The sequence below is a fragment of the Sinohyriopsis cumingii genome, chromosome 14 (assembly GCF_028554795.1).
Source record: "Sinohyriopsis cumingii isolate HCF-2022 chromosome 14, ASM2855479v2, whole genome shotgun sequence".
Taxonomy (NCBI): Eukaryota; Metazoa; Mollusca; class Bivalvia; order Unionida; family Unionidae; genus Sinohyriopsis; species Sinohyriopsis cumingii.
The window spans coordinates 118,467,070-118,491,463 of NC_142974.1; the positions used below are offsets into that span (position 1 = coordinate 118,467,070).

Here is a 24,394-nt window from a genome sequence, read left to right on the forward strand (position 1 = left end):
CTTCTTGCTGTTGTTGCTGTTGTTTTTTTCTTACCTCTTCTTCTTGCTGCTGTAGGAGAAAAGCTTGTTCCGCTTCCTTTTGTCGTTGTATAAATTTCTCCAATTCTTCTTTCTGTCTCTGTCTAAAATTCTCCACTTGCGGTAATGAAGAAGGTAACGAAGGTTCCGGAACAAATTCTTGCGAAGAGAGAAAATCCACAAAATCCCAATTCACCTCCTCTGAAAGTAAGTCCGGGTTCCCTTGGGCAGTCTCCCCTGCTGGTGCACCCCAATGGATCGTTTGCTGAATGTCCGTCATGTTGAATCACTGTCGCATAGATTGACTGCACACAAGGGCTAACGAATCTATATAGACCACGTGACGTCACAGACTGTTCTCTTCGGATTGGATGCGAGCTGACTGAATTTTGTAACGCGTGTTTGGATTGGTGAATGAACTCAATCCGTTTCAATCCTACCTCTACCTATAAATAAGCTCAGTTCACTGCATTGATTCACCTGTTCTCGTCGCTTCAAGATGTGGACCACAGTTGAGTCATCCACCCTTGTGTCTTCCATGATGTTTAGGACGGACATGCTCATGTATGTCCGATCCAAGTGGACCGTTGTCCACAGGACAAACACCAGCCTGTGGATACGTAGGATCTACGTTGAAAGACAAGGTTGCCTGAAAAGAGTGCTGATTTACGGGCCCACAGTGAGACGCAGCCTAAGAACAAGAAGAAGACCAATACGGTGCCCTTTATGTTAATGAATACATTAACATAAACCCAAAGGCCCTTTTCAGGGCCAGCCATATTTCTCGAAAAGAGATAGCCTTTCAATTGCCTACCCCTTTTTTTAAATTTAAATTTAAATTTAAATTTAAATTTAAAAAAATTTAAAAAAAAAAAAATTCCCCTTGTCCCTAGACAAACCCAAACTCTATTCCCCATGTTAAATTCCCCTTGAGGCTAGATTGTCCCACGATTTTTCTCCATGTTAAATTTCCCTTGAGGCTAGAGTGTCCCACGATTTTTCTCCATGTTAAATTTCCATTGAGGCTAGAGTGTCCCAGGGGTCTCTGTAATGCTAATTCCCATTGAGGCTAGGGTATCCCCATTTACTACTTACAAACAATGCACTTCTATGATTTAAATCGATTTGTATAATAATAATAATAATAATAATAATAATAATAATAATAATAATAATAATTATTATTATTATTATTATTATTATTATTATTATTATTATTGTGTCTTATTATTGTGTCTCGTACGATATACTAAACTTCCAATATATTTTTAAAAAATGCTTCAAATGTTTCGTAAATTGCATTTCAAATATTTAGCAATATTTATACTAATATTTATCACGAAAATGAAATGTGAGGATAATATGGATAGTATGAAAACTTATTTTAGACCGTTACAAATATGCCACTTAGAAACATTCTACAGAAGGCCAGTGAGGAAATAATTTACAGATTCTTTACTAAATGTGTATCAGTAGTAAAACTGTACTTCCTTTTTGACTTAGTTATCAAGAGGCTAAATTCTGAATTTTCTTTAAATCCAACTAATACGTTTCTGAGTTCTTGAAGAGCAACGTTACTATACATTCCATATAGCAAAGACACGCATAACACGTGTTGTAAGTATGTTTGTGTCTATATTCTATGTATTGTCATACAATGTTCCCAATGTTTTTTGTCTGATTGTAATTTTTTGCCTAATTATCATAACACAGGGGTTTCAAACACGCGGCCCGTATTCTGTGACCCGCAAAAATTATTGGCGTCACAAGGTGTCATAAGAGATAACAAAGGCCCTCACGCGGCCTTCAAGGTGGTTTGAGTCTGAGACCCCTGTCATAAAATATTCCGAATGTTTTGTCCAATTGTCATGAAATGTTTCCACTGTTTTGTTTAATTGTCATAAAATGTTCCCAATGTTTTGTCTAATTGTCATAAACTGTTCCCAGTGTGTTGTCTGTATTAGACATGCACAAGAGCTGGTCGTCCTTTTAATGGTTTTAAGCAACACGATAGAGGCGTTAATTGAAGATGACTAATATGGTGGAACTATTTATTCTGTATGATGATTAGATTATATAAATAAATTTCTGATATATTTCTGATAATTCCAATGTCTTTTTTTATCCTCGTTTAAAAAATATAATTAAAAGCCAGAAATAAATAAAATATAGGCTTTATTGGTTCATTTTTTAAGGTTAGAAATGATCGTCGAAAACTACAATAAGTTTAGAGAAAACATTGTAAACCATTATATATATATATATATATATATATATATATATATATATATATATATATATATATATATATATATATATATATATAAAAGACACAGTGATCACATTCAAGAGGGCTCTCAAAACTCACTTATTTCGACTGCAAGAACAAACCTAATGTTTCCTACCTTAAAATATTCTCAGCATGTTTTTTTTAATGTTTTCTAATTTCATGGTGTTTGTTTTTGTAATCATATCATTATATGTTTTTTTATCTTATAATCTTATAGGTGTTGTCTAATGTTATAAAGCGCTTAGAGCTTCTAAAGGTTAGGCGCTATACAAAGTCCTCATATACATATACAATATATATATATATATATATATATATATATATATATATATATATATATATATATATATATATATATATATATATATATATATAACAAATTGATACATTTTATAATAATGCCAATGTCTGTTATTTGCGTTTTAAAATATAATTAAAACCCACAAAAAAAAAATAGAGCCTTTATTGGTTCATCTTCTATGGTTAGAAATTATCATCGAAACTTACAATTAAGTTTACGTCGAAAATTACAGTGCACTTGTAATGGATCCACATTTTGCTGTAATCATTGTTTCCACATTTAGGGCCATTAATATGGTTATGGAGAAATTATTTCCTTTTTTAATCCCTTATTTCCAGTCTTGCTCTTCCAATCAAATTAGACGAGGAAAGGTACAGAATCAGTGATACTAAATCATTGAGTCGTAAAGAGTTACGTACCTCGATATCATGTCCGTGACGTCATGGTTTCTCGGAGACGTTTGAAAATGGCGGACTAGATCCAATTTTCACAAGGAAGCAGGTGCGTGCTTTTATCTTCCAATTATTTAGTATCAATGCAGGGAACTTCTCTTTTGTTTTCAGTTATAGGTCATTAGTATAGGTTGAGTAAAAACTTGCCGTAATAAATACAAGCACGTTTAAGTGTTATTGTGGATTAAAAGCCACTCTGAAAGGGACCGAATCGTGACTCGTCTTCAACACTTTGGATTAAGTTGGCCGTAAGCCAGGAGCAAAGTACAGTAAAAGTCAGACGCCATAAAGAAGTTTCAATGCACATTTTTCTGTTATTAGAAGGAAAAATGTCACTTTGGTGAAAAAGATAGAAAAGACTTCAGTATTTACGGTGGGGAGTAGTGAGTGGACTGGTGGCATATCAGTATATTAAATGGCTCACCAAAATTTTGACAGTTCCTGTTCGGTGGAATGACGGATAATTGAAAACACCCAAACCACTTGGTTGTGGTATATGGTGCAGATAGTTGCTTTAAAATTCGCTAACACAATTACTTATCTTCTCGGACGTAACAGTTATCACATAAAAATTTGAAACTTTGATAAGCGAACAAACAAGCCAGTTCTGCAGAACTAATTACGAACAGTCTATATTTCATTACATCATTGCTAAGTCATTTGATTGCCAAGCCTCATGATATTATTTGATAATAGTTGGCTGTTTCCTGACATAAGTTGCCTGTGTCGTGGTACGAGTATTTGATAACATTTGACCTTTTCCTGACATAGGTTCCTTGTATTGAGTGATCCTTTACCCTCTCATGTCAAGACAAATGCAGGTCATACAATTGTATAGTCTATAAGTTTCAGACGATATTTCTACAATTTAAATGTTATTGAATGTAAAAATCCATAGAATGAAAACCTGATTGGAGAAAGTGACAAGCTGATTTGAATATGCAGTATCAAATTATTGTCTCAGGTTAGTCAAGGTGGGGCATGCAGCCATTTTGTTACAGCAGTTTATGGTTGACTATAAAGGTGCAAGTGGCAGATTGGTATAGATTAAAATTGTATTTTCTTTTTACATGTCATTTAAAACTTATATGCTGGATTGCTTATTTACTTGCCCTTGATGCAGTCCGGAATGTTAAAAAGTGTTATGTACAGTAGTATTTCAAAAAAATTTACATTGGGGAATATTGGTTGTAAGTTTAGTGTAAGGCATTTTCCAAATAAAGTTTCGTAAAATAGGATATATGTTCACTAAGCGGGGTATCAACTTGTGAGAGAAATATTTTGCTCAGCCTTTGCATGCAACTGAGTCTGAAACATTTACCTGTGATTGCTAGATCATGATAACAAGGTCACTTATTGTATCCTTTCCATCAGTAGTTTTCATAAAGCAAAATCCAACACTTAACCGGTTAACATTAGCAACAATATTCCTGCTTCAAAATAAATTGTAAGATCTATCCCTTTCCACTTAATTTTTTAAAGAAAGTTTTCTTTCCAAACTAACTGATTAATTGAATATAGTATTGCAGAATTTTCAAGAATATGGGAAAGCTAATGTTGTACTTATTGTTTTTGATGTTGCACACTGGATGCAGGTATTATCCATAGGAAAAGTTCTTGCTATCATTACTATTCTGATCCTTACATTTTCCTCAACACCATATTTTTACAATTTGCAGAGTATATTAATTTTATTTTTGTGCATTTTTCTTGGATGAATGGTGTCAGATAATTCACTTGTCCAACTTTCCTTTTATTTGTCTCACATTTTCATCTGTTACTAGATTCAGTAAGATTTATTAACTTCAGTGCATAGAAAAACAAAACAAAACAAGAATAGTGTACAAAATATTTTTTTCTTTTCTTGAAAGGGATTAAGATTTAAGTTTTTTGTCATGGTATCATATATTCACTAATTTTAATTTTCCTTTTTCATGATATACACTATTTCTTGCTGTTACTTATGTTCACATAAGTACTTCCATTAGCAAAAAACTGGAAAGGAATTTTGTGGATTTCAATCCTTTTCTAATTTTTTTCCCTTGAGACTTGATCAATGGACCAGATGAAGTCTTTTAACCCAGATGCTGTTCTCCTAAATAGCACCAATATCCCTTTTCATCACCTGGAACTAACACGGTATTGCTGTATTAGAAAATAGTTTTCCTTATTCGGCTTAGGTATAAGCTGTGTTAAAGAGAGCCCTCATTTATTTATTTTTTCTTTTTTAAATTTCATTTTTTTTAGTCATTTAGTTTGAAATGCTCATTCTTAGTGGAACGTCAGAAACACTGACTTAAGTGATCTTCTGCACATGCATTCATTGCTATATAGAGGCCAGAGGTCTCAGAAATGCTTAATTACGCGTATTTAGACACCAATTTTTGATCTGGGATGCAGAAAATCTTTGAGGTGGGAGTCCTTCGTACACATGTAATAGGTGTGTGGCAAAATTCAAAGACTTGCCAGTCCTGCTCTTCAGCCACCTGCTTTGCGGGAAAATGTATTGATCAGTTAGCTGTGCTGATATTTACAATGACAGAATTCAGTGACTGAAAGATCCCTTGATCTACATACATGTTGCCATTTTATAAGAGTACATAAAAAAGAACATGCAATAGCAGGGCGGCAAGTTCAAAAAACTTTGACTGGTGGCTGGGTGGGAAAATTTACTGATATTTTCAGTGATTGAATTCAGAGGAAGAAAGACCCAGAGATGTACATGTGGTCATATATAAAAGTATATCAAATAAACAACTTTAGCTTTCGTTATTGTGTTCATTTCCAAATGTAAACTTTGCCTTCTTCTGTTAGGAAAGCAAAAATGACTTCGCCCTGTGATTATTTATTAGGTACATTGACTGACCATACCATTTTTTTTTTAAATGCCCCTTGCCTTTGCCCGGTTAGTTTTAGTGTTGTAGCGAAATGTATTCATCAAGGTATCAGTAGCTAGGCTTAGTTTTTATATCAAGTATGTTGATAAACAAACTCTTGCCCATTCACAAGTATTATGTTTTGATAGCTGATTGACCATTAACCCTTTTCCAAGTAAGGTAGTAATGATCAATTTCCTGTTTGCTATCCTTTGATGATAAAACATACAAACTTGTGTTTTAAGATCAGAATCAGTGATCTAGATATATATTAACTTCCTCTTATACACTGTTTCATCATAAAATTAATTTGAAACTGTAAGTGAACCAGTAGGCCTAACGAGAAATAATGGCAGACTTCGCTAAGTCTGGGATGTACCAGTTTATTAGATTGTCTGTTTTCTTAAATTTTTAAATCATCGGGCAAATATATTCAGAAAAAATATACAAATCATTGAAACCAAAGCCTAGGTATTATTTTATTAAAGATTTAACTTTAAAATGCAAATTATGTAGGTCAGAAACATATGGGACAATGCTATGTTGTGGAATTCGCGAGATGCGCTTTAAGGTCTAAGCTGTTTTCTGACTTGACATGTGTTTGTGAAAATACAGGAAAAAACAGCAAATCAGACTATTGCCTAAAATTACTACAAGTATGTATACAAAAAAAATAAACCATAAATTTGCAATCCTGTCAATGGACTGTTGTAATGAAGCTATATGATAGTGAGTGATTACATTACAAAAACCTCTCCATCTGAAAACAGAATCACTCACATCTGTGTTGATTCTGTAGGAAAGAAGGGACTGCAACTTTTGATGGTGGGACTCCTATTTTTACCAAAATGGGAGTCCTGGACTCCTGATTTTAAAATCCTAGCGAGACCTCTGGAGGCTTTTTGAAGAACAAAATTGTCACAAGTTAATAATTAAATCCAGAATTTGTAAGCGCTATTGACAAATGCACTGGTTGAATTTCCAATTCATGTTAATTTGGAAATTTTTGGTAATAGCGGCAAGATATTTTATGTTCAGGGGGAGTAGATTCAAAACCATAAATAGAGTCTGGCTGGTGTCAGCTTTGGAGAAATAGTTACCTCTGACTCAGTGTCAGCCCTGTGCTTTATCCCTCCACTTTATATGAGGTTTTCTCCTCTGAATGTTCATTATTAACTCCCCTGCCAAAATAATGTTTCTAAACTAATTTTATCCAAATAGCATAGCAGTTTCACTTCAAACACAATGCAACTTAAGTGGAAGTTGATCCCTTGTATAATCAATTTAGTATAATGAAAGAAGTATCAGTCATTTAATCAGTCCAACGTCAGCACGACACTTGATACAATCCATTTTATTTACATCATGTACTGAAAGACAGAACCTTGCACATGTGGGGAAAGAAAAAAACTCAACAAAAAACAAACTAAAATAATGCATAGACAAGTAATTTTCTTAAGTTCATAACGGAAACCAACAGTTGTTTCAGTGAAGTGTCTTTCACTGGTTTGATTGAATTGACAAACTGGATTGAATTCAGTGGGTGATCCATTGAGGAGTATCTGGGTTGAGTAAGCACAATAAAACCAGGCCATTTAAAACACTGCTAATTAATACAACAGATTTGTTTGTTTATAGTGTTTTGATTGGCTCATAATTTGGTCATCACCCAGTATACAGTTAATCAGTAGCAGAACACGTACACATGAATGGAGTAGATTCAAACATTCAGTATGCCCAGAAAGCATGAAAGGCCACATAAAGTGATTGAGACATGGAAAATACTACCTGCCAAACTTGATTTACAAATGAAGAAAAAAAAATCGCTTTTAACGGACTAGTGCACTGGAAGCTATTTCTTGTTCGACTTTGAAAATGAATAGTCTGGGGCATATTGCTATTGTATTTGAAAAATAATAATCAGTCATATCTCAAATGTTAGGATATCAAGTATTTCATTTGAAAACATATAAAAAGTAAAGTTTGATGTTAGAATGTAAACTAATGTAAGAATATTTGACCAGTACTGTTAGAAACGGGTCATTAAATAGACAGGGATGTTTGATTCAAGAAGGTGATTTAAATCATGCCAAAAAGATCATCCAAAAAATCATCTAGATGTTTTTAAAAAAAACATTTTTTACATATGATGATAAACTACCTAAGTCACGTGCAATTAGCATTAGAATGTCTTAGAGCCTAGATAATCACATGACAGATGTGCTGAACTAATTGTCATGGTGCATTTAAACATAAAAATTATCATAACATTCAAAATGTATGTCTGTTTTCTAAATAAACACATGTTGAATGATAGGGTCAGCTCAACTACTGTAATTATAATTGTCAGTTGTGTGTTAAAAGTTTGATCACTCCATTATGAACTGGGGCCTCGAGTGGCCGAGTGGTCTAAAGCACTCTCTGTTACGGATCACTGCCATTTCACCTCTGTCTGCATGGGTTTGAGTCTAGGATTCTGCCAATGTGGGTATGTGAGAAAGCTTGCCAGTAGCTTCTCTTGGTTCTTCCCGGGGTTTTTCCGGGTTCTTCCTCCACCATTAATACTGGCCGCCATACATTGCCTATCATGTGCTGAAAAATGGCATTAAACCCCACAACAACAACAGCAACAGCAACCATTATTGATTGTAAAGGAAAGCAAGGCATATATATATATATATATATATATATATATATATATTGCAGGTTCATTGGATCATACACTATGAAAATGAAAAGCAGTGGCTGATCTCTTAGGTCTTGGAATATGCAAATCTCTATATTATTGAAATGTCCAGAAGAAAACAAGATTGTTTTAGCTCTACTTTGTTACTACTGGAAAAACTGGGTGATATGCGATGTGCAAAACTTGTAACAAAGAATTATGTGTCTCCCATTGCCTGGTGAAAATCTCAATCAAAAGACTTGGACAGTAATATCATAGAACTGAAGCATCAGTACTGGTGTTGTCTAAATTTGGAATGGTTACTTCCAAGGGCATGAACAGGCTTGACACTGAGATAGCTGGAAAACATGTAATTGTTTACAAACTGTTAAACACAAAGTACCTATCCTAAATCTGAAACATTCATGGAAAATGTAGTATTTAGATGTAGTGATTTGTTAGATGTATTATTATTTTTGTGATTGTCTTAGTATTGATTTTCAATTCCTTTAAGATACAACATCATAAACAATGTATATAATCTGCAAATATATTGAAAACCGAAACTAAAATTCTTGTATTCACTATATAATCATTTGCTATGGCCTGATCAGTCTGGCTCAAAAATAATTCAATATAAAAATAATCCAGGGCTCTCTTTAACACAGCCTATATCTTTTTCATTTTATAAAACCTTTCTTTAGATCTTGAGTTTTGTCAACCCTGCAGCCATTTTTTTTCAGAGTCTGTAAAATGTACAATAATCATCATGTATAGAGGGCAGCACCTTAATTGTGTTTGTAGAAGTTTGAAGTGCATCATTTTTAATCACAATGTAGAGTTCAGTTAATAATAATAATAATAATAATAACAACAACAACAACAATAATAATACTAATAATAATAACAACAACAACAATAATAATAATAATGATGATGATAATAATAATAACAACAATAATAATAACAATAATAATACCAACAACAATAATAACAACAATAATAATAACAACAATAATAATAATAAGAATAAGAATAATAATAATATTTATTATTACTATTATTATTATTATTATTATTATGATTATGATTATTATTATGATCATTATTATTATTATTATTTGTGTGGCATATTTGATTATGATTTATTCAGTAATAACATATGTAATAAGAATAAATTATGATCATGTTTGATAGATGACGGCCTATACAGGTTATAAAATATGAACACAACACAGAATTATTTTTGTCTGTGCCTTTGCACTGTTGACCCATATTTTTCATCTTTGTTACAAGGAAGTTTCCTTTATGTCATTGATAGGGTACATAAATATGTTCAAGAAAATAAAGATAAGGGTTAATTTTAGACTGAATTGTGCCTATCCCATGTTTACACACTAGAGGGTGCTCATTGCCACAACAACATAAGACAATATATTTCATTGGCTGAAAGAAATGTCTTACTGATTTTGATTGGCATAGATCAAGAGAATATGATCATGATAATAGGTGAAATCTTAAGTCAAAACACTGCTGCATTTATTTCTAAATTAATGTACAGGGAAAAAGAAATGTAGACTCCCATTTCCAAAATAAATTCTTTATAGAAGGGATTGGCTACTTGAGGATGAGGAATTCAAATCTGAAAAACTTTTGCATCTGATTGGCTGACTCTGTTGCTGTCTAGCAGCTATTTTTCATGTCATTTCTATAAACTCATTCAAATTTTATATCAAGATTGTTTACATTGATTATGACCAAGAGACTGCACCATTTTCATAAGAATTGTGTTAATCAGAATGTAGTAATAAATATATGTAGGTAAAATCAACAGGATAAAAATGTGGGAAATAATTTATACATGCCATGTTCTTACAGTGCTACATGAACCAGCTTAGTTAAAAATGGTCAAGTTTTTCTCTAATTATTTCCCCATATTTTGCTTAGAAATGCAAGAAGGGAACAAAGATTTTGTGATTTTACTTGTTTTCTGAACTTCCTATCTTGCTCCTCTCTAGAAGTTTCAGGTTAAACTGAGAATATATGCACAGTTTTGGAATCAGGCCAAAATCTTGAACCCCCAAATAGGCTAAGGTTAATAAATTAACAGTGAAACTCTCTTGAACACCATAGCAATGGTCTACAGAGTATGAACTTATGATGTGATGTACCATCCCCTATCGAGGCCTCGAGTGTCTAAAGCACTCTCCGTTACGGATCACTGCCATCTCACCTCTGTCTGCATCGGTTCGAGTCTCAGATTCAGTCAATGTGGGTATGTGAGAAAGCTTGCCATTAGCTTCTCGTGGGTCGGTGGTTCTTTCCGGGGTTTTCCTGGGTTCTTCCTCCACCATTAATACTGGCCGCCATGTATAGCCTATCTTGTGCTGAAAAATGGCGTTAAGCCCAACAACAACAACAACAACAACAACCATCCCCTATCAGGACATGTCAGTTAAGTGAAGAAAATGTTACATGTGTATCTTAAGTGTTATACTAGAAATGGGGTTGGCATTTTGGTACAAATTTCAGACTGGCTTTTAGACGTATTTTTCTGTGCAAATGTCTGCTAGGGATCAATACTGAAGGGCTGAGTATGATAAATATACTAATGTTCTATTAGAGGTTTTGGATTTATTTAAACCAAGCCCAATGTTGACAGGATGGAAAGGGAAATAATTCCTCCAATTCAATTAAATTCCATTCAGCTGGCTATCCTTTTCCTATGTGTCTGTGATACTAGACTGTGACTGCAATGTTTGTATCATTTAATACTAATGTACAGTACACTGTAGAAAAAATAACTTGTGTTTAACAACACCCTTCTTAAATAGCCAGATTTGTTCATATCCTAGCAGTGGACTTTGAACAGTGGTGAAAGTGTTTTATATTTAATGAAAGCTCATACAGACTACCACTATGTCCACGTGTCCCATGAAAGCTCATACAGACTACCACTATGTCCAGATGTCCCATGATAGCTCATACAGACTACCACTATGTCCACGTGTCCCATGCAAGTTCATACAAACTTCCACTATGTCCAGATGTCCCATGAAAGCTCATACAGACTACCACTATGTCCATGTGTCCCATGAAAGCTTATAAAACTTTCACAGTGCCAACAGAGAACTGAATAAAATAAATCAGAAGTGAAAGTATTGGAATATATTATACCATTATAATTACAATGTATTATGAATAACTACATTGTCCTTTTAAAGTAAAATATTCTACCTATAATTAGGAGAGAGGGAAGTGCAAAGAGGCAGAGTTTAAATTTCCACCAGAGTTTTGCTAAGTCAGTGCTGCTATGAGAATATATATTTTGTCTTACAGAAATTCCAAGCTAATCAAACATGTTAAGGACTCTTTAAAGTATGACTAAAGGCATTCTTTTGTCCACAAAGACTTATTACAGTCCAGCTAAAGTTATTCTGTAGCCCAACTAGCCAACATAGTTAGCTATGAATAAGTGATCAATTGTGACTGAACAGGTGATGAAAGTTAATCATCAGCCAACACTAATATAATTCAGTATGAACAATGTTATAGTTGTTGTTGTTGTTTTTGTAGGGTTTAACGTCATTTTTCAGCACACGATAGGCTATACATGGCAGCCAGTATTAATGGTGGAGGAAGAACCCGGGAAATCCCCGGAAAGAACCACTGACCTACGAGAAGCTACTTAACCATCTTATATTGAGGTCACATTAATTTTAACTAAATAACTATTCAATAATGACATGTGGTCTATGACCATCCTTGTACCCACATTATAACAGGAACTTTGTTATAATCAGGTGCACTGGAGTGTGGTAGTTGCCTTTTTTGTAGATTTTGTCTTTATTTTTCTTTGTATCTTGAATATTCTATAATGTATTATGTATAATGTATCTTGTATCATGTATCTTGAAACAATACCATACCCACATTGCTGCAATTGATTGTGTCATTACACACACACACACAGAGATGGGACCACATACAACATTAATATGGTTTTTACTGACAGGTATGGGTTATATAGATTTGATGGAAAGGAGGAATTATATATGTAGAAGAATGATCAGGCAGAAGGAACGATTTAATAGAAGAAGGAAAATAGGTTACTGATTACAAATTGGTTGATAGATGGGAAAATTTTGTGAAAGTTAGTAAAGGATAGGTAAAATACTGTGTACTACATATACTACAAAGCCAGTATTCATTCTATATATTTTTCTTTTTTTTATCAGTGGTATAAGAACAAGTTACACTGATACCCGATCGACATGGCAGATCGTGACAAGCAAAGTTTACCATCCTCTGGTAATTGGAATGATAATGTTGTCTTGGTGACATATTTGGGCACATAAATTTGAAGGTGATAGGTTGTTATATGGCTTGTAACACATGTAAGTGTGATGGTGATGGGCTGTTATCATGGTCTGGACCACTCATGAATGTGAAGGTGATGGGCTGTTATCATGGTCTGGACCACTCATAAATGTGAAGGAGATTGATTGTTATCATGGTCTGGACCACTCATAAATGTGAAGGAGATAGGTTGTTATTTACACGGTTGGAAATTGTGTTACAATACTTGCATGTTTTGTAAAATCACAATTGAATTCTTTATGTATTATTGCTGTGTTTGTAAGATCAATACTAATTCCATATGTAATATTGCTGTGTTGTTAAGATCAAGACTGAATTCCATATGTACTAATGTTGTGTTGTTAAGATCAAGACTGAATTCCATATGTACTGTTACTGTGTTGTTAATATCAACACTGAATTCCATATGTACTAATGTTGTGTTGTTAAGATCAAGGCTGAATCCCATATGTAATATTGCTGTGTTGTTAAGATCAAGACTGAATTCCATATGTACTGTTACTGTGTTGTTAATATCAACACTGAATTCCATATGTACTAATGTTGTGTTGTTAAGATCAAGGCTGAATCCCATATGTAATATTGCTGTATTGTTAAGATCAAGGCTGATTTTGTATGTACTATTGCTGCGCTTTTGAAATCCAGACTAATTCCATATGAACTATTGCTGTGTTTTTGGATCAAGACTGGATTACACATAAACATATAGAAAATAAAAATATCATTCTGCATTGAAAAATTCAACTGTGAAAATGCAAAATTGCAGAAAAGCAGGCAGTATTTATATTACTATAACTGTTAAATTGTCTTAAGATTTTGTCCATTTCAGAAATCAATTATGAACAGAAGAAATGCTAGGAAGCCTGCTTTATGTCACTAGGAATGTTGTTTCCTTCCAGTTGACTAGTATATTGAAAACAATTTTTGAAACAGTTCCTTCTTTGGCCTTGAAATAATGTACTCATGGACCTTACATTTTGAGTACCACCATCAGCATCTCTTTGGTATATGTACTGTAGCTGTGTTTTTAAGATGGAAACTGAATGCCATATGTACTGTAGCTGTGTTTTTAAGATGGAAACTGAATTCCATATGTACTGTAGCTGTGTTTTTAAGATGGAAACTGAATGCCATATGTACTGTAGCTGTGTTTTTAAGATGGAAACTGAATTCCATATGTACTGTAGCTGTGTTTTTAAGATGGAAACTGAATTCCATATGTACTGTAGCTGTGTTTTTAAGATGGAAACTGAATTCCATATGTACTGTAGCTGTGTTTTCAGATGGAAACTGAATTCCATATGTACTGTAGCTGTGTTTTTAAGATGGAAACTGAATGCCATATGTACTGTAGCTGTGTTTTGAGATGGAAACTGAATGTCATATGTACTGTAGCTGTGTTTTGAGATGGAAACTGAATTACATATTTACTGTAGCTGTGTTTTGAGATGGAAACTGAATTCCATATGTACTGTAGCTGTGTTTCTAAGATGGAAACTGAATTCCATATGTACTGTAGCTGTGTTTTTAAGATGGAAACTGAATGCCATATGTACTGTAGCTGTGTTTCTAAGATGGAAAGTGAATTCCATATTTACTGTAGCTGCATTTTTAAGATGGAAAGTGAATTCCACATTTACTGTAGCTGTGTTTTGAGATGGAAACTGAATTCCATATGTACTGAAGCTGTGTTTCTAAGATGGAAACTGAATTCCATATGTACTGTAGCTGTGTTTTTAAGATGGAAATTGAATTCCATATGTACTGTAGCTGTGTTTTTAAGATGGAAACTGAATTCCATATGTACTGTAGCTGTGTTTTGATATGGAAACTGAATTCCATATGTACTGTAGCTGCATTTTTAAGATGGAAGGTGAATTCCATATTTACTGTAGCTGCATTTTTAAGATGGGAACTGAATGCCATATGTACTGTAGCTGTGTTTCTAAGATGGAAACTGAATTCCATATGTACTGTAGCTGCATTTTTAGGATGGAAAGTGAATTCCATATTTACTGTAGCTGTGTTTTGAGATGGAAACTGAATTCCATATGTACTGTAGCTATGTTTTTAAGATGGAACTGAATGCCATATGTACTGTTACTGTGTTAAGGTCAAGAATGAATTTCATATATGCTATTGCTTTCTTTTTAGAATTGTTCAGTTTTTCACCCAGAGTGGGATGTGTATATAATTTGACTAAGTTGATGTCAGAACACATACTGTTATTACCCATAGTGTGTTAAACAATAGTAAAGACATACTGTTATTACCCATAGTGTGTTAAACAATAGCAAATACATGCTGTTATTACCCATAGTGTGTTAAACAATAGTAAAGACATACTGTTATTACCCATAGTGTGTTAAACAATAGTAAACACATACTGTTATTACCCATAGTGTGTTAAACAATAGCAAATACATGCTGTTATTACCCATAGTGTGTTAAACAATAGCAAATACATGCTGTTATTACCCATAGTGTGTTAAACAATAGTAAACACATACTGTTATTACCCATAGTGTGTTAAACAATAGTAAACACATACTGTTATTACCCACAGTGTGTTAATAGTAAACACATTCTGTTATTGTCCACCGCTCCGGTGGCCTAGTGGTTAGAGCATCCACCTCGGATGTGGGAGGTCGTGGGTTCGATCCCTGGCCAAGTCATACGAAAGACTTACAAAAATGGTACTAACAGCTTCCTCGCTTGGCGCTCAGCATTACGAGGTTAGTGTTAGGACTGGTCGGCCTGGTGTCAGGATAATGTGACTGGGTGGGACATGATGTTACATGTCTGCGACATGATGCCCCAGTGCTAGACATCACTATAAACTGCCACACTGCAGACATCGTAGCGATACGACTGAAAAATTGTTAAAGCTACGTTAAAAATCCAAATCACACACACACACACTGTAATTGTCCATGGTAAGTTCAACAACAATAACTGTAATTCATCCATGGTATGTTATGCAACAGTAAATGGGTGGGAGGAGCATTATATGAAACACAACCATCCCCAAATTTAATCATGTGGAAACACACAAAATCAAATTACATAAAAAATTAATGAAAAAATTAAATATTGAAATTAATTGAATAGAGAATGACAAAAGCAGAGTACACAGGACACTTGATGTGTAATCATGGAGACCTCATCCCTTGCAAATAAGTTTATGTTATTCAGCAAGATATGTCAGTCTCAAAAATAATGTTGAACATCTTACAAGATGTGAACAAATGTATTTTGAAATAAGACATTGTATCATTGTATAGGTAACAACTTGGGAATTTCTTCTAAGCCAGCTGACAAATTCATGACAGCTTCATTTTTTTGGCTGCCATTATATTTGCAAGTGAACATTATTTTGGAAAATTTTCTTATTGGATCTGTTAGACATTTTTTCTCTTTTTGATGTTTTATATATACCAATTGGAATACAATTAGTCTTCATTTTGATCATTGGAGAATATATAGATTCATTTATTAAACCAAGAAAAGAAAATTTGACCAATATATATTTACGCGTAAGTTAGGTTCGGCAGCTTGTTTGGAGAAATCACTATAACAAGGAACGTAGACCCTGATATGCTGGTGCATTTTGCTATGGCCAATCAGGGTCTTTGTAGTTTGTAGTTAGAAATGATTTTTAAGTGGGTATATACGGTATATACCAGCCCAATATTATTCAAAACTGTTGCAGAAAAGTTAACACTGAATTTTGTTTTTTTTTAATCACTGGTAGGATCTAGTTGCATTAAAAAACATTTAATTTGGTTAAATTTAGTTTCTTTTTGGTTGGCTATTTGTTTTTTCTGCGTGGACCTGTGGCTAAATTTTATTCTTTTATTGTTTGTTGTATTTTCTTTTTAATGTCTATTTCCAGTATATACATTTTGAATTTTAACTGGATTAAAACTAAGGTTTACAAAAATTTACTCATGTGAGCTTTGAGCATTTTTGGTGGACTGTAACCTTTTCCAGGGATACTTTCAGCCATTTTTGAAGAGTTTTGTTGTAGGCTAGTCTACAGTCTTGCCTCCATTTATCAAAGGATGCTACATGTGATGGGAAATCTTGAAACTGTTTAATTTGTCGAGATTTCTCAGTGATCGTAAGGATAAATGTTGGGATATGTCTTGATCTGTTCTTGGTTCTCACATTCAGATATTATTGACACTAAATTCACTCCAAAAAGTTATTAAGTTATTACCCTTTGAGACTTTGGGTACAATCTCATGGGAATTTATATCACAAAATGTCCATAACAGTTATTGCTGAAAGTTTTACATTTTTTTACAAATGTTTCTATTGTTGTATATGTGTTGGACTAATAAACATGCATTTTCCCCCCAAAGTATATGGATACTGTATGAAATAGGGTGTATTCTAGGATATTCTGTTACATGAATCACACAAATTTCTTCAAAGTTTCACAGGAAAATCTGTGCATGTGAAACAATCATAAATGATATTTACAAGCCCTGTCATTATTTCATCATTAAATCCTCCCCCCCCCCTTTTAGAAAATTCCCCCATTTTTACAAATGGTGGGAAAATATCTCCTGTAAATTTTCAGTTCTTGAATAGCTCCTGACAAAAAAAGGAAGAATCTTTCACTTTCAAAATGAGCCATTTCTTTGTGTGGGAAAGAAAGAGTGCACCATGGTGCATAACATCATGGCAGATTTGAGAATATTTTCAGCACATGTTAAGCATGAAACAAACTTAGAACATGAAATTGAAATATGATACTTTAAAATAAATCAGTATCCATAAATTTTTGAAAAGTAAATGAGGAATGTGCTGGAAGGGGTATGGCCTATGTGCTGGAAGGGATATGGTGTATGTGCTGGAAGGGATATGGTGTATGTGCTGGAAGGGATATGGCTTATGTGCTGGAAGGGATATGGTGTATGTGCTGGAAGGGATATGGCTTATGTGCTGAAAGGGATATGGTGTATGTGCTGGAAGGAATATGGTGTATGTGCTGGAAGGGGTATGGCTTATGTGCTGGAGGAGGTATGGCCTATATGCTTGAATGAATATGGCCTATATGCTTGAATGAGTATGGCCTGTTTGCTGGAAGTGGTATGTTGTATGTGCTGGAAGGAATATGGTGTATGTGTTGGAAGGGGTATGGCTTATGTGCTGGAAGGGATATGGTGTACGTGCTGGAAGGGGTATGGTGTATATGCTGGAAGGGATATGGTGTATGTGCTGGAAGGGATATGGTGTATGTGCTGGAAGGAATATGGTGTATGTGTTGGAAGGGGTATGGCTTATGTGCTGGAAGGGATATGGTGTATGTGCTGGAAGGGGTATGGTGTATGTGCTGGAAGGGATATGGTGTATGTGCTGGAAGGGATATGGTGTATGTGCTGGATGGGATATGATGTATGTGCTGGAAGGGGTATGGCTTATGTGTTGGAAGGAATATGGTGTATGTGCTGGAAGGGGTATGGTGTATGTGCTGGAAGGGATATGGTGTATGTGCTGGAAGGGGTATGGCCTATGTGCTGGAAGGGATATGGTGTATGTACTGGAAGGGGTATAGCATATGTGCTGGAAGGGATTTGGTGTATGTGCTGAAAAGAATATGGTGTATGTGCTGGAAGGGATATGGTGTATGTGCTGGAAGGGGTATGGCTTATGTGCTGGAGGAGGTATGGCCTATATGCTTCAATGAGTATGGCCTGTTTGCTGGAAGAGGCATGGTGTATGTGCTGGAAGGAATATGACCTATGTGTTGGAAGGGGTATGGCTTATGTGCTGGAGGGGATATGACCATTGTGCTGGAAGGGGTATGGTTTATGTGATTGAAGGGTTATGAACTATGTGTTGGAAAGGGATATAACCATTGTGCAGGAAGGGGTATGACCTATGTTCTAGAAGGGCTGTGGCTTATGCACTGGAAGGGGTATGACTTATATGCTGGAACATCCATTGCATACTTTTTTCTCACATCCTAATCTGTGGCCTCTTGGTAATTAGGTAATTGTTGTACACAGGTATATACTGAACAACCTGACATAGTTTGATGATAACAGATATGTATAATCTAGTCTGAAGGTAACTGACATGTATAACCTAGTCTGAAGGTAATTGACATGTATAATCTATTCTGAAGGTAATTGACATGTATACTCTAGTCTGAAGGTAATTGACATGTATAATCTAGTATGAAGGTAATTTACATGTATACTCTAGTCTGAAGGTAATTGACATGTATACTCTAGTCTGAAGGTAATTGACATGTATAATCTAGTCTAAAGGTAATTGACATGTATAATCTAGTCTGAAGGTAATTGACATGTGTTATTTAAACCAGTTTAAAGGGTCATAGTTTCTGTACAGGCTTGTATTTTATGTGGTGTGTTTTCATGACAGATAATTTAGAATTATGAAAGGAAATGCAAGTGCTATCAGCAATGGGGATAAGAGGTTTTACCTTTAACATTATTGTATTTGCATAAAAGACTTTAGGCTGAGAAGTATGACTTTTGTATTCCATTGAATGACCTCCACAAAAGTAATGTTTTAAAATTAGCAGCTTAGTTAGCAAATTTAATACAGGTAAGATCTTCGATTTAGTTGTCAAGGACTATGCCATTGATGGGTTATAATTTACATTGTGTACTCTTTGCACAGTCCAACACAGAACAACCTGACCTTAAAGCATACATGTATTGTAATTATAAACAAACATTTGTATTATACATGTAGAGTCCAAATAATGCTATGTTCTAAAGCTCTAGCTTATTCAGTGCTGAAAAGTGTATTGAATACTAGTGCTTCTCTTGGTATAGAAATATACTTATAGCTATACAAGGTAAATGTTTGTAAACTGACTCAAAGTGGATAGAATATCAACAGGTATAAAAATAGCACAAGTGGAAACATTCAGTAATTGTCATGACTTGTAAGGCAGTCAGATTGTGTCCAGAGAATAAGTCTAAGAAACAAGAAAAAATTATAAGGACAATTTTGTAAATTTTATTTGAATACATGTAAATAATGTTAATGTTTTTTTGTTTAAGGCAGAGGAGTTTATTGTTTGCCAGAAATTGACATTTTCATTAGCTAAAAAGTTCTTGAGTAGGTTTGTGATTGGGGAAATTTTGTTCTGTAATTCAGGCCTTACAAATTCTAGTTGCCCTGGGCAAGTGAATTTTCACATGGGGCAAGAAAATATCTTGACTTAGATTACTTGTCTTGAAATCTGAGATCTGTTATTTCCAATCGCTGACATTGTACATAAGATTTGCATAAAACATGCAATATTTAACTTTATGTGATGTATTCTTATGTGATGTGGATATTATATTTTTGAAAGGGAAGATAAATTATAAGTTAAAACAGGCAAGTAAAAATCTGAAATTTATTTGCACAATGGCAAATAAACTTTAAAATGGGAATGCATCCAATGCTTTATTGTCCTTCAAGGATTTGGTTTGTATCAACCAAGAAATCCATTTGAGAAAAAAATCCATAAAAATTGATACTTTGGGAAGACAGTGAATACAGAGTATACAAATTAGGGATTACATTTAAATTCATCTTTTTATTCTCATTAAACTTTGTATATCATTTAAATATTTTCTTACAGATGACCCTTTAAATAAAGAGAATAGTGTGCCAGTAGACATACCAGTGAAGAAAAAAAGAAAACATAGACAGAGAATGGAGCAGCAGTCTTCTATCCCGAGGGAGTCAGGGGATGGCTCTGATAAGACGGAGCCAGCTTCGAGCGGAACCACTTCATCTGGTCACAAGACGAAAGAGACCATGAAGGAGACAGTGACTGTAAATAGTTATTTTTAATCTGTAATACATTTCTAGCAATATGATTTACTTAATAAAGGTAATACAGAAACAGCATTTTTTACATTCCATTGTGTGCAGGCCAGTCTTTTCAGTATGGAACACCCGTGCATGATTTCTATATACTATGTATGACACATGGCTATTATCCAAGCTTGCATTATGTCAAAATAGCATAGAAATTTGAAAACACTACTCTGTCTTGTTTCATGACATCATTGTGTCTATGACGTCAAGGCAATCTATTATTTTGGGGGAATTTAGTTTCAATATTTAAGAAATACTTGGTCCATAACTATAAGGTGCCTTATTATAACACAGTCCTTTTTATGAGGCAGGTATGATCCCATGCTGATTATAACACAGTCCATTTTATAGGCAGGTATGATCCCATGCTGATTATAACACAGTCCATTTTATAGGCCGGTATGATCCCATGCTGATTATAACACAGTCTTTTTATTGGGAAGTATGATCCCATGCTGATTATAACACAGTCCTTTTTATTGGGAGGTATGATCCCATGCTGATTATAACACAGTCCATTTTATAGGCCGGTATGATCCCATGCTGATTATAACACAGTCTTTTTATTGGGAGGTATGATCCCATGCTGATTATAACACAGTCCTTTTTATTGGGAGGTATGATCCCATGCTGATTATAACACAGTCCATTTTATAGGCCGGTATGATCATGTTTCCCATGCTGATTATAACACAGTCCTTTTTATGAGGCACGTATGATCCCATGCTGATTATAACAGTCCATTTTATAGGCAGGTATGATCCCATGCTGATTATAACACAGTCCATTTTATAGGCAGGTATGATCCCATGCTGATTGTAACACAGTCCTTTTTATGAGGCAGGTATGATCCCATGCTGATTATAACACAGTCCATTTTATAGGCCGGTATGATCCCATGCTGATTATAACACAGTCTTTTTATTGGGAGGTATGATCCCATGCTGATTATAACACAGACCATTTTATAGGCAGGTATGATCCCATGCTACTTATAACACAGTCCATTTTATAGGCCGGTATGATCCCATGCTGATTATAACACAGTCTTTTTATTGGGAGGTATGATCCCATGCTGATTATAACACAGTCCTTTTTATTGGGAGGTATGATCCCATGCTGATTATAACACAGTCCATTTTATAGGCCGGTATGATCCCATGCTGATTATAACACAGTCTTTTTATTGGGAGGTATGATCCCATGCTGATTATAACACAGTCCTTTTTATTGGGAGGTATGATCCCATGCTGATTATAACACAGTCCATTTTATAGGCCGGTATGATCATGTTTCCCATGCTGATTATAACACAGTCCTTTTTATGAGGCACGTATGATCCCATGCTGATTATAACAGTCCATTTTATAGGCAGGTACGATCCCATGCTGATTATAACACAGTCCATTTTATAGGCAGGTATGATCCCATGCTGATTGTAACACAGTCCTTTTTATGAGGCAGGTATGATCCCATGCTGATTATAACACAGTCCATTTTATAGGCCGGTATGATCCCATGCTGATTATAACACAGTCTTTTTATTGGGAGGTATGATCCCATGCTGATTATAACACAGACCATTTTATAGGCAGGTATGATCCCATGCTACTTATAACACAGTCCATTTTATAGGCCGGTATGATCCCATGCTGATTATAACACAGTCTTTTTATTGGGAGGTATGATCCCATGCTGATTATAACACAGTCCTTTTTATTGGGAGGTATGATCCCATGCTGATTATAACACAGTCCATTTTATAGGCCGGTATGATCCCATGCTGATTATAACACAGTCTTTTTATTGGGAGGTATGATCCCATGCTGATTATAACACAGTCCTTTTTATTGGGAGGTATGATCCCATGCTGATTATAACACAGTCCATTTTATAGGCCGGTATGATCATGTTTCCCATGCTGATTATAACACAGTCCTTTTTATGAGGCACGTATGATCCCATGCTGATTATAACAGTCCATTTTATAGGCAGGTATGATCCCATGCTGATTATAACACAGTCCATTTTATAGGCAGGTATGATCCCATGCTGATTGTAACACAGTCCTTTTTATGAGGCAGGTATGATCCCATGCTGATTATAACACAGTCCATTTTATAGGCAGGTATGATCATGTTTCCCATGCTGATTATAACACAGTCCTTTTTATGAGGCAGGTATGATCCCATGCTGATTATAACACAGACCATTTTATAGGCAGGTATGATCCCATACTGATTATAACACAGTCCTTTTTATAGGCAGGTATGATCCCATGCTGATTATAACACAGTCCATTTTATAGGCAGGTATGATCCCATGCTGATTATAACAGTCCAGTTTATAGGCAGGTATGATCATGTTTCCCATGATGATTATAACACAGTCCATTTTATGAGGCAGGTATGATCCCATACTGATTATAACACAGTCCATTTTATAGGCAGGTATGATCATGTTTCACATGCTTATTATAACACAGTCCATTTTATAGGCAGGTATGATCCCATGCTGATTATAACACAGTCCATTTTATAGGCAGGTATGATACCATGCTGAATATAACACAGTCCATTTTATAGGCAGGTATAGTCATGTTTCCCATGCTGATTATAACACAGTCCATTTAATAGGCAGGTATGATCATGTTTCACATGCTTATTATAACACAGTCCATTTTATAGGCAGGTATGATCCCATGCTGATTATAACACAGTCCATTTTATAGGCAGGTATGATACCATGCTGAATATAACACAGTCCATTTTATAGGCAGGTATAGTCATGTTTCCCATGCTGATTATAACACAGTCCATTTTATGAGGCAGGTATGATCCCATGCTGATTATAACACAGTCCATTTTATAGGCAGGTATGATCCCATGCAGATTATAACACAGTCCATTTTATAGGCAGGTATGATCCCATGCTGATTATAACACAGTCCTTTTTATAAGGCAGATATGATGTAGGTCACCATTACTAGATTTCAATAAATGACTAAAAATGTTAATAACAATAGCCCAATGATAATTAAAATTAATAATATGCATGCTTTAAGACTAAAGTTAGATGTCATTGTATGCTGGCTGCAGCTAATACTGAAAGCCTAGCTGAGGTAGGTTTTAATTATGCAACAGTAACATTTCTCCCATCTTGCCAAGTAACGATCCATGACGATCCAAAAAATCTGGCCTGCTTCACTAAATAGCTGTTCGCTCAGAACGATTGAAGCTGGTGCAGACAAATCGGATCTAGGTAATTTGGCCAAGTAGGGAAACTGAAACCTGTGAGCGTTCCACCTGCCGTATATTTCTTCTTCTCATGGCAACAGAGGGCTGGCCAGCTACAATTCAAGCATCATCCCAATGGCATCATCCATGTGGGTATAAATTCCAGTGGTGTTCTGAATTCCAATCTTGAAAGTGTTGATGTGCCAGTGGTCTTGAATTTGCTTATGTGCAAACAGTTTTGATGTTTCACAATGAATAATCCAAAATATCCTTTCATGAATTCACAATAATTTCTAAAATAGTAATTTAGTCCTAA

The 24,394-nt window shown here is 34.7% G+C and overlaps 1 protein-coding gene across 3 annotated transcripts in view; it reads left to right on the forward strand.

The window, feature by feature from the left end:
* Window positions 1-3,039: 3,039 nt before the first annotated feature.
* Window positions 3,040-24,394, forward strand: part of LOC149784695 (uncharacterized) — a 98,853-nt gene continuing 77,498 nt past the window's right edge. For 2 of the 3 annotated variants that reach the window (XM_089932733.1, XM_089932734.1), the window contains exons 1-2: window positions 12,840-12,913; window positions 20,601-20,797. In XM_089932733.1, coding sequence (XP_089788859.1) covers window positions 12,877-12,913; window positions 20,601-20,797 — 234 coding nt within the window. In that variant the 5' untranslated portion in view covers window positions 12,840-12,876. Of the gene's footprint in view, window positions 3,111-12,839; window positions 12,914-20,600; window positions 20,798-24,394 lie in introns of those variants that run through there. The other variant, XM_089932735.1, reaches the window with a different exon arrangement.